The sequence below is a fragment of the Oryctolagus cuniculus genome, chromosome 4 (genome assembly GCF_051225735.1).
Source record: "Oryctolagus cuniculus isolate XC-2025 breed Fujian yellow rabbit chromosome 4, ASM5122573v1, whole genome shotgun sequence".
In the NCBI taxonomy this organism is placed as follows: Eukaryota; Metazoa; Chordata; class Mammalia; order Lagomorpha; family Leporidae; genus Oryctolagus; species Oryctolagus cuniculus.
This window is the reverse complement of record NC_142870.1, coordinates 150,523,194-150,539,122: the sequence shown is the minus strand read 5'-3', so window position 1 is coordinate 150,539,122 and position 15,929 is coordinate 150,523,194. Positions and strand designations below refer to the sequence as shown.

General features: G+C 46.3%; 2 protein-coding genes across 2 annotated transcripts in view; both read left to right on the top strand.

Moving 5' to 3' along the window:
• COL6A6 (collagen type VI alpha 6 chain) overlaps positions 1-15,929 on the top strand; it is a 318,899-nt gene that overhangs the window by 6,814 nt on the left and 296,156 nt on the right. The gene's annotated exons all lie outside the window — the stretch shown is intronic.
• The window catches only part of COL6A5 (collagen type VI alpha 5 chain), a 139,358-nt gene that overhangs the window by 36,533 nt on the left and 86,896 nt on the right, over positions 1-15,929 (top strand). The window contains exons 2-5 of the mRNA XM_017346727.4: positions 2,182-2,277; positions 4,362-4,961; positions 9,726-10,358; positions 14,610-15,170. Coding sequence (XP_017202216.3) covers positions 2,211-2,277; positions 4,362-4,961; positions 9,726-10,358; positions 14,610-15,170 — 1,861 coding nt within the window. The 5' untranslated portion in view covers positions 2,182-2,210. The remainder of the gene's footprint in view (positions 1-2,181; positions 2,278-4,361; positions 4,962-9,725; positions 10,359-14,609; positions 15,171-15,929) is intronic.

Here is a 15,929-nt window from a genome sequence, read left to right as displayed (position 1 = left end):
GTATGGTCACACTGATTAGTGTGATCGCAGCATCAGCCCCTCTCTGCCAAGGTGAGCCAACCAGCAGGATAAGCCAGCAGTGCCCAGGCACCTCACCCAACAGGTGCATGAACCACACAAAGGATCTGTGAGTTCCTCAGTATGAGCACCGAACACTGAGCCTCTGAAGCCAGACACAGTGATTGCCCAGAAACTCAGCCACACCCCATGGCATGCCCTATTGCACAGTTATGGAATTCCCACAGTCACAGGGAGCAGGGATCCACTCTCAGTCTCACAAGACTCCTGGTCCAATGAAAGGGCCATGGTGCTCCCAGAGCCAGTGCCTAACTGACAGGTTTGTTGGAGTCCAGGTGCCTTGATAGAGTGAGGGGAGGGAAGCACTTCACAGGCTTAAGGGGTGTCCTGTCCCCTAGCTACTCTCCAGCCCAGACTCAAAGTCAGTGAAGATGGCGGATGTAGCCCTCTTAAAAAAATCCAGGCCGGCCCCGCGGCTCACTAGGCTAATCCTCCGCCTAGCGGCGCCGGCACACCGGGTTCTAGTCCCGGTCGGGGCGCCGGATTCTGTCCCGGTTGCCCCTCTTCCAGGCCAGCCCTCTGCTGTGGCCAGGGAGTGCAGTGGAGGATGGCCCAGGTGCTTGGGCCCTGCACCCCATGGGAGACCAGGAGAAGCACCTGGCTCCTGGCTCCTGCCATCGGATCAGCGCGGTGCGCCGGCCGCAGCGCGCCAGCCGCGGCGGCCATTGGAGGGTGAACCAACGGCAAAGGAAGACCTTTCTCTCTGTCTCTCTCTCTCACTGTCCACTCTGCCTGTCAAAAAAAAAAAAAAAAATCCCTCACTCAACGTGTGGGCCTCAGCAGCCTCTAGTTGCCTTATTATTATTATTTTTTTTGACAGGCAGAGTTAGACAGTGAGAGAGAGAGAGACAGAGAGAAAGGTCTCCCTTTACCGTTGGTTCACCCTCCAATGGCCTCTGGGGCCGGCGCACCGCGCTGATCCAAAGCCGGGAGCCAGGTGCTTCTCCTGGTCTCCCACGTGGGTGCAGGGCCATCCTTCACTGGACTCCCTGGCCACAGCAGAGAGCTGGCCTGGAAGAGGGGCAACCGGGATAGAATCCGATGCCCCGACCGGGACTAGAACCCAGTGTGCCGGCGCTGCAGGCGGAGGATTAGCCTATTGAGCCATGGCGCTGGCTATCCTCTAGTTGCCTTATTAGGATGGTGTTTCCTCCCTGCTGCTTCCTGGGTGCTTGGCTCCAAGAAAGTGGCTCCATGAAGTTTTCTGATTGGTTGTAAGCTGCATGGAGAGGGATGCTAGAATAATTAGTAAAATTGGTTGTAAGTGTAAATGATAGAACAGTTTTCATAAGGGTTTCATGAAGAAAGAAACATTGGTAGCTGCTGGAATTTTTAAGCCCAGTTATGAACCTGTTAATAGTCATTGTTGGTAAAACAATAGAAGAATAGTGGCTGCAAGGGGCAGGTGTTTGGCTGAATGGTGAAGATGCCCACGTCTCCTATCAGAGTGCTTGGGTTTGATGCCCGACTCTGGTTCCCAATTTCAGCTTCCTGCTAACATGACCCTGTGATGGCTCAAGTAATTGGGTTCCTGGCACCCATGTGGGAGGCCAGGATTGAGTTCATGGCTTCTCACCCAGACCAGTCCTGGACACTGTGGGTATTTGGGGAGTGAACTGGCAGGTGGCATCTCTTTCTGTTTCTGCCTCTCAAAAAAGAAAGAAAAAAAAAAAAGGAGTAGCAGCTGCATACATTTTGTAAGAACACAGATTTTCAATAAGATTTATAGCATGGTGGTTGCAAGCGTGGGCACTGCAGGCAACTTGCCTGGGTTAGTCTCCTGTTCTATCCTGTACCTCCATTCCTTTGTGTGTCACATAACTATAAAATTTTTGATTCCCTCTAAGCTTGTTATGAGGATTAAATTCAATGATACTTAAAAGCACTAAGAAAGGTGCTTTAACTCTGGGAAGGGCTCAGCAAACAGTAGTATTATCTGGTTTCAACAAATACTCCAAAATGCTTGATGAATGCCTGATAAACACTCTTGGCATATCTTGAGAGATACTTGTTTTCAGTGTATTGTGCTCCAATCCAGCAATCCTGATAGCTGTTTCTTGATATGCAATCGGGCTTTTAATATTATAAATAATTTTTTTCCAGAACAGAGGCAAGAGACTTTCACTAGCAAAATGAAGACCTTGTTCATTTTGTTTGTCCTAATTCTTTGGATGGAAACATTGGCAGACCAGAGTCCAGGTACCAGTATTCTTTATGTTTATTGTTTTTAGGAATTTTTTTTGTCTCAACAAAGTTTATATTAACAGAGAGAAATAATTTACTTACTAAAAAAATCAAAGTACACAGCATTTTATACTAATGGTAGATTATTCAATCTCAACAGACAGAAGCTCTCAAAGATGGCACAAAGCCAAAGTCATGAGTTATGTTACACCCAGCTGGAAAACCTTTAATTTTTCATTGATTTGCTTAAATCTCAACGCTCCACATCTCTATGAATAGAATCAGAATACTTATTTATAGGTCAGTTTGAATACTGACCTTAAGAAGTGAAAGAAAAGGAACTCCCCACAGAAGACAAATTATAAATATTTTGGTGGCTAAATCATTGCCTTCCTTTTTAAAAAAAAAAAAAAGAAATATACAGGTTGAGCAGCCTAAGCCTGAAAATCTGAAATGTCCAAAATCTGAAACTTTTTGGAGTTCTGACATGGTACCACAGAGGGAAGTGTCACGTCTGCGCTCATGTGACAGGTCTCAGTCCAAACACAGATGCATCTGGGGCCAGTGTTTGTGTGGCAGTTTATACCTCCTGGAACATCCCTATCCCATAGTGGGGTGCTGAGTCTGAGTCCTGGATTCCCTTCCAATTCCAGCATCCTCCTGCCGAGCACTCTGGGAAGCAGCAGACGATAGCTCAAAGACTTGGGTCTCTGCTACTTACACGGGAGCCCTGAGATTCCAGCTTCAGCCTATTCCAGCCCTTGGTGCTGCACACATTTGGGGAGTGAACCAATATATGGATCTCTCCCTCTCTCTCCTCTCTCTCCTCTCTCTCCTCTCTCTCCTCTCTTCCTTTCTCTCTCTTGCTTCCTCACTCACTCTCACTCTCTCCCCCTTCCCTTTCAAATAAAATGAAAATACATTGAAAACAAAAAAAAAAATGGTTCATGGCATCACCTCCAGTCTGAATCTACAAATTGTCTATGAAACACTGAATGAATTTCGTGTTTAGACTTGGGTCGCCTCCCCAAGACGTCTCCCTAGGCATATGCAGACATTCCAAATTTGAAATCCGAAACACATCTTGTCCCCAGAATTTTACTTAAGAGATACTCAACCTGTGTGGGTGTATAGTGTGAAAACTAATTTTTATACTTTCTTATAATTACAGCAAATGTAGTTCAAAGAAGTCTTTCCAATGTATACTGTTTACCCCATGATTTCCTGACGAGTTTCCTTGAAAGAGAGAGCCAGCCGTGAGGCATTTCCCAGCCCATTACTGATTCCGAGAGGCGAGGTAGCCAAGCTCCCCTGCTGAAGGAGGTGCTGCCGGGGCCTCCCCTTGCCCAGACGCACGTGTGGACACGCTCTCCCCCAGCTGCCCTGGCTGCTGCGCACAGCTGAACCTCACCCTCAGGAAAATTGCTCTTGGGTTTCCCAGAGCCACCGTACCCAAGAGGACGTCCCCTCCACAGCTCTTTCCCACTAATACTGGGGTAGAAAACAGCGGATGAGTGACTTTCAGGGGAGTACAAAACACAACTCTACCTCGATTCATGCTGCAGGCCCCTCCCCAGCAGGCCAAAGGTCATCTTTGAATGCCCTTCAGATCAGGCCAAAGCTGGAGTTTACTGGTGGAAATCCGTGGCTTCTTCCCCCTGTCCTATCCTGATTCTCTTCTGTGCTTGTCCCCGTGGGCCAAAATCCCTCTCAGATCTGCAACCCAAGACAACTGCTTACTGTTCACTGTTTCCAAACACTGCTCTTAGTACACGGACCAATTTAGAACTTCTGGGGTGGTCTTGTGTTACTGATTTCTTTAGTACAGCAACAGAGCTTCAAGGCCCAGAACTAAAAAAAAAAAAAAAAAAAAAAAAAAAAAAAAGATTTTCAGTTGTCTCTGTCGAGTTCAGAGAAAAGTCTTGCCTGGCATGATAGCAAAACATGTGCAATTTCTTCCGTTGGACTTCCCGAAGACATTTTCTTTGGGATTCTCATACCCTAAGCACCTGAACATAGTTTCGAATGAATACTGTAGTCCAGAATGTGAAGGCTCAACACTAACGTTGACTTTGCTTGTTGTTATTTTATTTTTACAGAGCCGGGCCCTCAGTATGGCGACGTGGTGTTCCTGGTGGACAGCTCGGATCACCTGGGAATTAAGAACTTCCCTTTCGTGAAAGCCTTCCTGAACAAGATGATCACCAGCCTCCCCATCGAGGCCAGCAAGTTCCGCGTGGCGCTGGCCCAGTACAGCGACCAGCTCCACAGCGAGTTCGAGCTGGGCACCTTCAAGGGCAAGGGCCCCATGCTGAACCACCTCAAGAAGAACGTGGAGTTCCTGGGCGGCTCCCTGCGCGTGGGCAACGCCCTGCGGGAGGCGCACAGGACCTACTTCTCCGCAGCCCCCAACGGCAGAGACAAGAAGGAGTTCCCCCCGGTCCTGGTGGTCCTGGCTTCGGCCAAGTCCGAGGATGACGTGGGGGCGGCTGCGGAGGCCCTGCGGCGAGACGGGGTGCGAATCATCTCCGTGGGGGTGCAGAAGGCCGCTGAGGAAGACGTCAAGGCCATGGCCACGTCTCAGTTCCATTTGAGCCTCCGGACCGTCCGGGACCTGAGCAGGTTCTCGCACAACGTGACGCAGGCCATCAGGGAAGCGGTGCAGTACAGGGACAAGGCCGTGGATGCTGACGTGGGAGGTACGCGTGCCCCTCATGGATCTGTGTCTGTCCGTGCTCCTCTCTCACAGTACCTATCTGCATTTCCGTGATTAGCCACATTGCAGTCGTGGACATTTCTGAACATCTGATGCATTTCTGTATGTGTCGCGCCGTCCTTCTCATCACGAGACAGAACTGGCCACTTGTGTTTCTATCTGTATTCTTTGGGTCTACTGTGGTGTGCTGTTTCCCTGTGAGTGATTAACTGAGTCCTACAGATGTGGAAAGATCTTTGGCTGCTGTCTTTCCCTCGTAGTCCTGGTGTGGTGTGAGGCATGCAGTGAATACTGTATACGTGCCAGTCGGCTAATACGTGGTGAGTCTCTGTGGGCGTGGTGAGTCCGGGAGGTGATGTCCACAAGCAGCTGTCAGAGTCTTGGGAGCGCACAGCAGAAGGAGTGTTCTCAGGTGGGCAGCGGGGGCACTGGGGGCTCTGCATCCTCCAGCTGTGCTGGACTGTTGTGGACCTCAGAGGCAAAATCTCCCCAGTGAGCGCCAAGACCCGCAAAAACCAAAGGTTCACCTCATTTTCTCTCGCAGCCCTGCGGTTATTTTATACTGACATTTTCCACATCGAAGACGTATCTTTTCCACATTTTTGTTATTCAGATGCATCTCTTAGTTTTTAAACATTTTTTTTTCCTGAAGAGCTGCCTTTCAATAATAGTGCATACTCCAGGACAGTCAATCTTTGGAGTGAATAATTGTCGTAACTACTTCTGACAGGCTGACGGGCTGTCAGAAACAACCCATCATGAGATCAGTGGGAAACAACCCACAATGAATTGACTCAAGACCCTTTTCTTACGTGATGGAAGAGCTCAGCCGTCACACCCTCCAACCTGCAATTCTCCCAGCTTACTTCTGAGAACGCCCAGCAGTGCCCTGTGTGGCTGCAGCCCCTCCTGCCAAGGCTGCAGCATCCACGTTGAGGCCTGTTTGTGGAAAGCTGCTGAAGAGCAGCTCTTACCCTGGCCGCCACAACCCGGTTCCTTGGAGAGAATTCTGACTCCAGGCCGAGAAGCCATCTGCTGTTCTCTGTAAGCCACCTCCCCTCCCCCTGCTGATGGCAGCAGTGCTTTGCCTTCAGCCCCTTGGAAGTCTTTGCTGTTCGTGCAGAAGTGCAGGAGGACCATTTTCCTATGTACTTTTATTCTTGTGCCCTAGACCAAAATGAGGAGTACCTCTGCCTCCTGATAGTACAACCTCCCACTTGAAAGGCACTCATTTGTGTCTTGAGTGAGCTCTCCACAAAGATTCCGTGACCGAAGCCCCTTGAGTGCGAAAAGTTCACTTGCTCCCAGAAGGCACCAATGGAGCCTGGAGAGAATGAGATGGGAAGCTGTACACGCCATCTGGCTGAGTGGGCGCTGACAGGGCAAGCCAGGGACGTGCCCAGTGAGTGTGCCCTGCTGATTACTGATGAGGGGACATAGCCATTCTCTCCAGAGGAAGGGAGGAAGAGTCCTCAGCATCATGGACTTTCCTGGCTGCCTCTGTGCTCCGTTAGTGACAGGAGGCCATCCTGAGCAGGTGCTATCTAGTACTAAGACCCACAAAGCTAACTGGTGTGGTGCAATATGGCCTGAGCTCAAGGTCAAAAGATGCAGCCAAAGGCTGGCATTGTGGTGCAGTGGGTTAAAGCTACAGCCTCCAATGCCAACGTCCCATATAGGTGCCAGTTCAAGTCCTGGCTGCTCCACTTCCATTCCAGCTCCCTGCTAATGCCCCTGGGATAGCAGTGGAGGATGACTCTACTACTTGTGCCCCTGCACTCATGAGGGAGACTTGGAAGAAGCTCCTGGCTCCTGGCTTTGGCCTAGCGCAGTCCTGGCCATTGCAACCACTTGGAGAATGAACCAGAAGATGGAAGACCTTTCTCTTTGTCTCTCATTCTCTCTCTCTGTAACTCTGCCTTTCAAATAAATAAATAATTTTTTTAAAAAAGCTGCAGACAATGCCACTGGCTGGCTGGCTCTATGACCTTGGAAGAGTGATTGTCATCAGCACTCTCATTTGTTATATGTGTGAGTTGAGATGATCTTGAACTGATCTTGGGACTTCCTTCCTGTTCCACCAATCTCCAGTGCCATGATTGTAACTAGCAGCTGATTTGCTTTTAGTCAGATGAGCCTAGGCTTCAGTAATAGATTTCCCAAAGAATGACATCATTCTGCTTGTCACATTATGGTGCTGGTGCTTAGGTGGCCAGCTGTCTTTCCTCTATTCAGGTGTCCATGTGATAGCTCTTCTATTTTCAAATCTGCCTTCCCAAGTGCCCTGGGATTTGGCACACAGCTGGTGGGAGGGGGAAAAAGATGGGAGACCATTCCTGGGAGGGTTTTGTGGGCCACACCTGGAAGAGACAGAGGCTACTTATACCCATGTGTCACCGGCAGATCTTAGTCACGAGGCCACACCCATGTGAAGTTGGGAAGTCAATCTAGCTCTATGGCCAAGAAGAGAAAATGGGGTTTGGTGAGGGTTACAGTTAGTGTTGTCCCTGGGTACTGGTGAGTTCCTTTCCCTTTTCATCTCCCAATCTCTCCTCCTGCCCTGGGGGCACTGCAGATGCATAGCAAGTTCCTAGGCCATGTGTGCTGCTTCCCCTCCCTCTGGGAGATTAGAGACTCTTCATCCCTCTAAGTGGCCTCTTAGCCTGAGCATTTCAAGGCAGTGGGCTCCACCACCTTCTTTTATATTTTTTAAACATTTATTTATTTAAAAGGTAGAGAGAGAGAGAGAGAGGAAGAAGAGGAAGAAAGAGATATTGAGAAGGAGATCTCCCATCTTCTGGTTCACTCCCTAAATACCTGCAACAACCGTGGCTGGGCCAGGCTGAAGCTAGGAGCTGGTAACCAAATTTGGGTCTCTCACGTGGGTGGCAGGGACCCAAGCACTTGAGCCACCATCTACCTCCCAGGGTGCACATTAGCAGGGAGCTGGATTAGGGAGCAGAGCCAGGGCTTGAAGTGAGACCCTCTGATATGGGATGTGGGTGTCCCAAGGGATATCTTAACGACTATGCCAAAAGCCTGCCCCCACCATCTTCTCCCAGGGCTCACTGCTGATCATGCTTCTCTCTCCTGACTTATCTCGCAGCAGTACATTGCAGCAGGGCATTGGAGTCAGGAAGATCTGGGTTCCATCCCTGGCTTGGCCACACATGACATTGAATACGTCATTGAAATCTAGAGCTTCTGTTTCCTTACACGTGAAGTAGAGGTAGTAGTGTCTACCTTATGATATAAGTGAAGTGACTTCTATGGTATTCTGCCCAGCTTGCTATTATTAAGAGTAACAACTATTTACTAATAGATACTAACCTGAGCGAGTCATGCTGGGAGTTTATTTAATCCAACCGTGTAGAATTTAGAGTTGATTGGTAGGGTTATGTGAATTATTTTTAATTCCATAAATAGTTTTGAGCTACCACAGGTGCCAGGTACTGGAAAGCTAGAAATAAATACGATGTGCCTCCCACCTTCCATGAGTTTGCAGTGCTCCTGGGTAGCTCTTGGTTACACTTTCCACACTTGAGCTTCGTCCCCCCGTGCTCTTCTGAGCAGCTGTTTTATGTGAGCATGGTGTGCTCTCCCTTGTATGGCAGATACCCATAATCAACTGCTCACCTGGCATCTCCTCTCAGATGTTCAGTAGTATCCCAAACTCAGCATGCCTGAAACGGAACTCTGGAATTTCCTCTGTAATTTGTTTATCCTTCGCTTGGAAAAAGACCCCAACCATTCACTGAGCTGTTTAGCCCTGAAACCCAGGGATTTCCACCACTTCCTCGTTTGTTCTCCCCACTTGCATCCAGTGTACCAAGTCTTCTGTTCTGCCTCTAAGTCATGGCTCAAAACTGCCCCTGTTGCTCCATTTCAGCTGCTGCTGTTCTTGTCCAGGAACTATTACCTGTTTCTGGACCAGGGCAGTTGGTTTCCATGAATTCATCATTTCGCTTCAACAACAGGAGTGATACTTAAAAGATTTAAATCCGACCATGTGGCTTGTAGGCGATGTGGACCCTGCCTCTCTCTGACCTCACCCACCCTTGTCTCCATCACTCACTGGCCCACTCTGGGCTTCTTCCTTGCTTGTTCCTGCCTCTTCCTGTTCTTCTTGCAGAATGCTTCTTTCTTCAGAACTCCCCATGGCTGAATCCTTCTCCCCATTCATTTTTCAACTAAATGTGATTCTTTCAGAGAATCCTTCCTTGGTTTCTTCATGGCCAAGGTCAGTTAAGTCCCCTGTTTCCATACCCCCAGCACTGTCACTCAGCCAACTCACCTGTGTGATTTCCTTGCTGTCACTTATTGCTGTCTACAATAATACAGCCAGGTTATCTGCCCTCTCTGTAGAACGTGAGCTTCCTGAGGTCAGAGATGTTTCTGCTTGCACATCCCTGCTCCCCAGCAGAGAGGTGGTGATGGTGACGGTGGTCCTGGAGGAAGAGGATGATGGTGGTGGTGGTGGCCATGGAGATGGTGGTGGTGGTGGGGGGTGGTCATGGAGATGATGGTAGTGGGCAATGGTGGTGGGGTATGGCAGGAATATTGGGAAGAAACGTTCTGCAGATAGAAGGGACACCATGTGCAAAGCCTCTGGGGTCCATAACCATGTAAGACTTGCCTCTTCCACAACTCCGCTGTCTTCACTAATGCCTTTTGACAATCAGCGAAGTACCTTTTTGCTCCAGGGCCAGTGGTTGATGCTAATCCTCCTGCTTTCTCTCTCCTGTAGTTCCCCTCCCTATGTCCTGTCAGAAAGATTCACTGGCCGACCTCGTGTTCCTGGTGGATGAGTCACTCGGGAGCAGACAAAACCTGAGGCACCTGCAGACTTTTCTGGAAGATATCAGCAGCTCCATGGACGTGAAGGAGAACTGCACGCGGCTTGGGCTGATGCGTTACAGCACTAGCACCAAGACTGTCTCTTCTCTGAAATCCAGCAGGAGCCAATCTGAATTCCAGCAGCAGGTCCAGAAACTTTCTCTCCAGGCTGGACGAGCCCATACAGGAGCTGCCATTGAGCAGTTGAGGAGAGAAGGCTTCTCGGAGGCCGGAGGCAGCCGACGGGCCCAGGGCGTGCCTCAGATCGCAGTGCTGGTCACCAGCAGACCCTCAGACGATGAGGTGCGCGATGCCGCACTGGACCTCCGGCTAGAGGGCGTCACTGTGTTTGCCGTGAACATCCAAGGAGCTAACAGTACCCAGTTGGAAGAAATAGTGTCTTACCCCCCTGGGCAGTCCGTTTCCGTCATGAGCTCCTATGCAGACTTGGGAAATTACACCACAAAGTTCATGAAAAAGCTCCAGAATGAAATATGGGCCCAAGTTTCTACTGTGGCAGAACAAATGGAACTTGATAAAACTGGTATGTTTGTTTTTTATAATAATACAAGTGGCTGCCCAGGGCTGGGGCAGGAGTGAAGAGTGACTGTAAATGCATAAGGGGACTTTCTAGAATTGTGGGAATGTCCTAAGACTGGATTTTGGTGAAGGTTGCACAACTTTATACCTTTACTAAAGATCATTGAACAATGCCCTTATAATAGATCAATTTTGTAGCATGTTCAACATAACCAAAGGAAAGTGTGAAAAAGTAACATGTTGATTACAAAAATATTTTTATAGTGTCAGCATGAAGAAAATAAAACCACTTGTAATCCTATCTTCAGATAAACCCATTCTTAGCATTTCTTTCTCTTGTCTTTAGTCTCTTCTCTGTCTCCCTCACTCCACTCATGCACATACAGAGACCACCACGGGTTGCAAGAATGGTGCCACAATGCAGACAACCGTGCCTTCTGCATCACCTGTGATGATGGTGATGTTCTCTGTCCACAGCCTGCAGCTGTGTGTGGCTGTGGAGCACTGGAAATGTGGCTAGTGTGATGAAGAACTGAACTTTAAATGTGGTTTAACAGTCATGTGTATCTAATGGCTGTCATGTTGGACATTGCAGGTATATACAAGTGGGTAGTGTGTCCGTTCCAAATACATTTGAGCCTGACTATTAGAAAAACAAAACAAAACAAGAGTGATTAAAACAGGGTAAAATAGTTTTTACTGATTCACAAAGTCCAGAGGTAGGCAGACGGAATTTGCGTGTTGTATCACAGGGTCAGGGACTCTGTCTCTTTCTGTTTTATTATTTCTTTCTATTGTTGTTTGTGGCCTCCATTGCTAGAATCATAGTCCAAGATAGCTGTTCCAGGTAATCTACTCACATCCAGCAACCAAGGAAGATGAATAGGAAGAAGGGCAAGTCTCTGCTCTCTGCCCACTTTCCTTCAAGAATACACCCAGAATCACACACTCCACTTCTGTTTATATCCCATTGGCCAGAACTTTGTCACATGTCACACCTCACTGTAGAGGTGGGAACTTGGACATGTAGTCTTCATTTGGGACAGCCACGTTTGGAGATTAAAAACTGGGAGCCCATTAATGTAGGAGAAAGGGAAAATGAATTTAGGGATTAACCAATAGAATTAATCTTAGCCACTTTTCTATCAATTTTATATTATGAATTTTATCCATTTCCTTAAGTATTCTTTTTCAAAATTCTTTTTAGATTGGGAAAATACTTTGGTGTTTGATATGTTGTCATTTGTTTAACATGTCTTATGTTGTTGGTTATATAGGTCAGTGCCAGCATTTTGTTTTTAAAGTCTTGCAGAGATCATCCTTCTACATAGGTCTTTGAGTCCAATCATGCTTACATTCCCACATTTTGATCTTTTAAATTATCTTTTTTCCTTTCTTCCTAGTTAAGGATTTGCTATTTAAGATGTTTTGTGAATCTGCTGTAATTTTACTGAGCTCTTTTTAAAGGTTTATGACAGGAGATACTTAATATGATTTTTGGAGTTTATCTAATTCTGAGTCATCTGCGTATATTTTTCTTTACAGATAAGATGCTTCCAAACAGTTGACATTGGAATTTGGCAGCACTCATTTGGAAAAGAATTGTAATTTTCCAATGATATGCAAGCTAACTTTCAACTCAGACTAGTAGGTAGAAGGCAGGATGCGATGGTCCTAGATTTTCAAAGTAGTAGCAAGAAACAAGTCCCCTGTTACCTCCCGAATGATATGTAGGGGAGTCCCTCAGAATGGGAGCTGCCTTGGTCTAGTACCAACTATTATGGCTTAGGATGAATGTGTGGTATTGGGACTTTACAATGCTGTGTCCAAAAATTATTTTTGTATTATAGAAATTCTAAATGGGAAGGTATGGGATCAAAGCAAAGCCAAGGGACTTCCAGAAGGACTGCTTATTGTCCGTAAGCAGGATTACAGATTGAACGGTACTTCAGTGAGTCAAGGGTACACTTCTATTAACCTATATGTATGGCAAGGAAAGAGCTCAACTGTAAATCAAAAGACTGCTGGGGACTGCAAAATCAGAGTAAGAGCATTCCTTTCATGTTGAAATGCCTAGTGGCATCCGGTTGGATAGCTGTCTGTATTTTAAAATTGAATATGCATATCGACTCCTGTATAGATATCTGTATAGATAACTATCTGTATAGATAACTGTACAGATGGGGCCTTGACCCAAGAGACACATTTTTCTTTGGCACTGTCCAATCAAAATTTTGTAATGATGGGAATGTTCTATATGTCTGCTGTCCAATATGGTAGCCACTAGCAACATGGAACTGTTGAGTGCTTGACATGTACAATGAAGGAGTTGACTTTCAATCTGATAGAATTTTAAGTAGCTAAGTAGCTTAAATCACATTTTTCAGAGTAACATGTGCCCAGTAGCTGGTGTGGCAGCACAGCTCTGGGCAGTGGTCACGAGGCTTCACCACAGTCACCCACAGGGCTCATGGTTTGCCCGCCTTCATGGCTGACCATTCTACTTACTTCTTGGATAGATATACAAATTAATTCATCTTGGAGGTTTTCAAGTTTTGCTTGCCTGGAACCAGTCCTATATTTTTTTCAGATAATGGCTTATCTTTGCCTTGATCCTTTACGTATTGATTCCATAGTTTAATTCTCAGGGTCAAACTTTTTTCTAATATTTCTACTCTCTTCAAGAACAATGGTAGTCTAAAGTAAGGTCAGTAGTGATAAGTAGTCCAAGAATTGTCAAGAAAGAAAACAATTTTGAAATGATTAAATTCTCTTGTATTTGAAAGATCAGTGCATAGCCTCTACCAGATAATGGCATACATAACCTACATTTTGAAAATATGCTCTCTATTCTATCCTGTTTCAATGAATGACCAAAAATAGTAAACACACCATTATGAAAGTTAAACTACTTATTAAAAAAAGGATTCTGGACAGACATTGTAGTGTAGCAGGTGAAGCTGCCACTTGGGACGCCTACATTTTAAGTTTCTGGTTTGGCCTGGCTCAGCCCTGACTGTTGCAGGCAGCAGATGGAAGATATCTCTCTCTCTCTCTCTCTCTCTCTCTCTCTCTCTCTCTCTCTCTCTCTCTCTTTCTCTCTCTCTCTCTCTCTCTCTCTGTATCCCTTCTCCCTCTCCTCCTCCACCCTCCTTCCTCCTTCTCCCTCTCCCGCTCTCTCTGTCACTCTGCCTTTCAAATAAATAAACTAATTTTAAAAAATCGATTTGCCTGAACAAAGGAAGGCACATTGAAAGGTCTTTTTTTTTTTTTTTTTTTTTTTTTAGAAAAATGCTTCCATCATATTATGTGCTGGGCCTCCTGGGCAGAAGCAGAGAGATAGGCCAAGTCTCTGTTCGTGGAGCTGACATTCTGTGGTGGGAAACAGGCTGTGCTGACGAATAAATAAGCAGGCTGATTTCAGAAAGTGCCACAAAGAAAATTAACAGGCAGCGCGATAGGAAATGAGCCCTGGGCTCCAGGCAGAGGGGAAGCCAGGGTCTTTTTTCAAGAACTGCTGTTTGACTTGGCACATCCATGCTGAGAAGGAACAAACCAGGGGAGCGTGTGAGGGGGAGAATATTCCAGGGAAAGAGAAGGGCAAGTGCAAAGACCCTGAGGCAATTCAAGCAATGGAAGCCCCGTGTGATTGGAGCACGCACTGAGTGAGCAACTCTGCTGGAAGTAGGTCAGCAAGAAGAGCAGGAGGAAAGATGAGCCTGATTTTTTTTTTTTTTTTAAGTTCTAAATTCAGTGATGCAGCATTTCATCAGAAGAGTACTACGATTTGATTTTAGCTTTAAATATACTGTTCTACTTCATCTACTCTGAGATGAAGAAGTTTCGGGGTAGTAAGAATAGGTAGTCATCAACCCTATGATAGCTCTCAAACATGATAAAGCATAAACCATCCACGAAGGCAGATGTCAGTTCTCAAGAAACTGCCTCACGTTGAGCCTGGAGCTTTTGGGATTTCACCATACTCTTTAATCTACTGGTTGTGTGACCTTAGATAAACTGCTATGCCTTGCTTTACTGCAATTTCTTCCTAAGGTGGTTGCAAATTTTAAGGGAGCAAATGGACATGAACTTGCTCGAGGAAGTACACAGGGTTGGGGCAAATACCAAGGGTCCTCACCCTTTGGAACCTCCACCACCTTATGTGTCTCCATAAACCCACAAACAAATCCATAAAGATTCTTCTAATTAACAGGAATGCATTTTCTACATTCTATTTATTTATTTATTTTTGCAGGCTGTGTGGATACAAAGGAAGCTGATATCTATTTTCTCATTGATGGCTCAAGCAGTATCCGGGACAAACAGTTTTTGCAAATCAAGGAATTTATGCTGGCGGTGACAGATATGTTTAACATCGGCCCAGATAAAGTCCGTGTGGGCGTTGTGCAGTACTCAAATGACAGGGCAGTAGAATTTGACATTGATGTCTATCATGATAACAGTGTCTTAAGAAAGGCCATTTACAACATCAAGCAACTTAAAGGCGGCACTCTCACCGGGAAAGCCCTGGACTTCATCCTGCCCATCATGAAGAAGGGAAGGAAGACGAGGGCAAGCCAGGTGCCCTGTTACCTCCTTGTGCTGACTGATGGGAAGTCTGAAGATGAAGTCCTGGGGCCTGCAGAGAGAATAAGGGCTGAACAGATCAGCACCCATGCGATCGGCATCGGGAAGGCCCATAAAAAAGAACTGCTGCAAATTGCTGGGGAAGAAGAAAGGGTTAACTTTGGGCAGAATACTGATGCTTTAAAGAGCATAAAAAAGGAAATTGTCCATAGCATCTGCACAGAAAAAGGTATCTGCAACAAATAATGCCTCCTTCTCTTTATTCCACTGATTACTTTAGGCACATTAGTGGCCAGCTGGAGACAAGGCATGATGTGACCACTTGTCTGGCTGACAGTTTGCTAACTTCCTTAATCATCATGGAGGGGTTCAGCACCTCAAGTTTAACCAATTGCCAAGATCAGAGAATCTCTCTATAGAGAGTGCCCCAGCACCATCTGGGAAGCTGAAAATAGAAAGATTGTTAACAGTATCATGGCCTTGAGAAGCCCACTGCTGTGGAGTGACACTCTAATCTACACGTGAGCTCTGTGTGTGTGTGTGTGTGTGTGTGTACAGGTGAGAGCAGTGGCAAGGATATGAATGTTGGCTTTAGGTAGACTAAGGTTCAACTCATTTTTTCACTTGAGCCTAAAAAGTCCTCACAGAAGAGGGTACTTAAAAAAGTTTGTGGAAATGGAATTTTTATTAAAAAAAAAGTTAACTTTGATAGATTTTGCATAATATGTATTTTCATGAACCTTTTGAGGAGCATGAATTTTTAATGTTTCTGCAGCAAAATAAACATATCTTTTAATTTCATTTTCAATGAACCCTTTTGAAGTGCTCCCCTATAAAAAGGGAATCAGACTTATAAGTTGAGGCAGAAACCAACTGTAGATGAAGAAATGAATCATGAGATGAACAGAAAGGCAGGCAAACTGCACATCCAAAGCTTGAGGGGCTAGAAAACACAAGTACGTCCCAGAGCAGACGCAGAAGTGAGGCG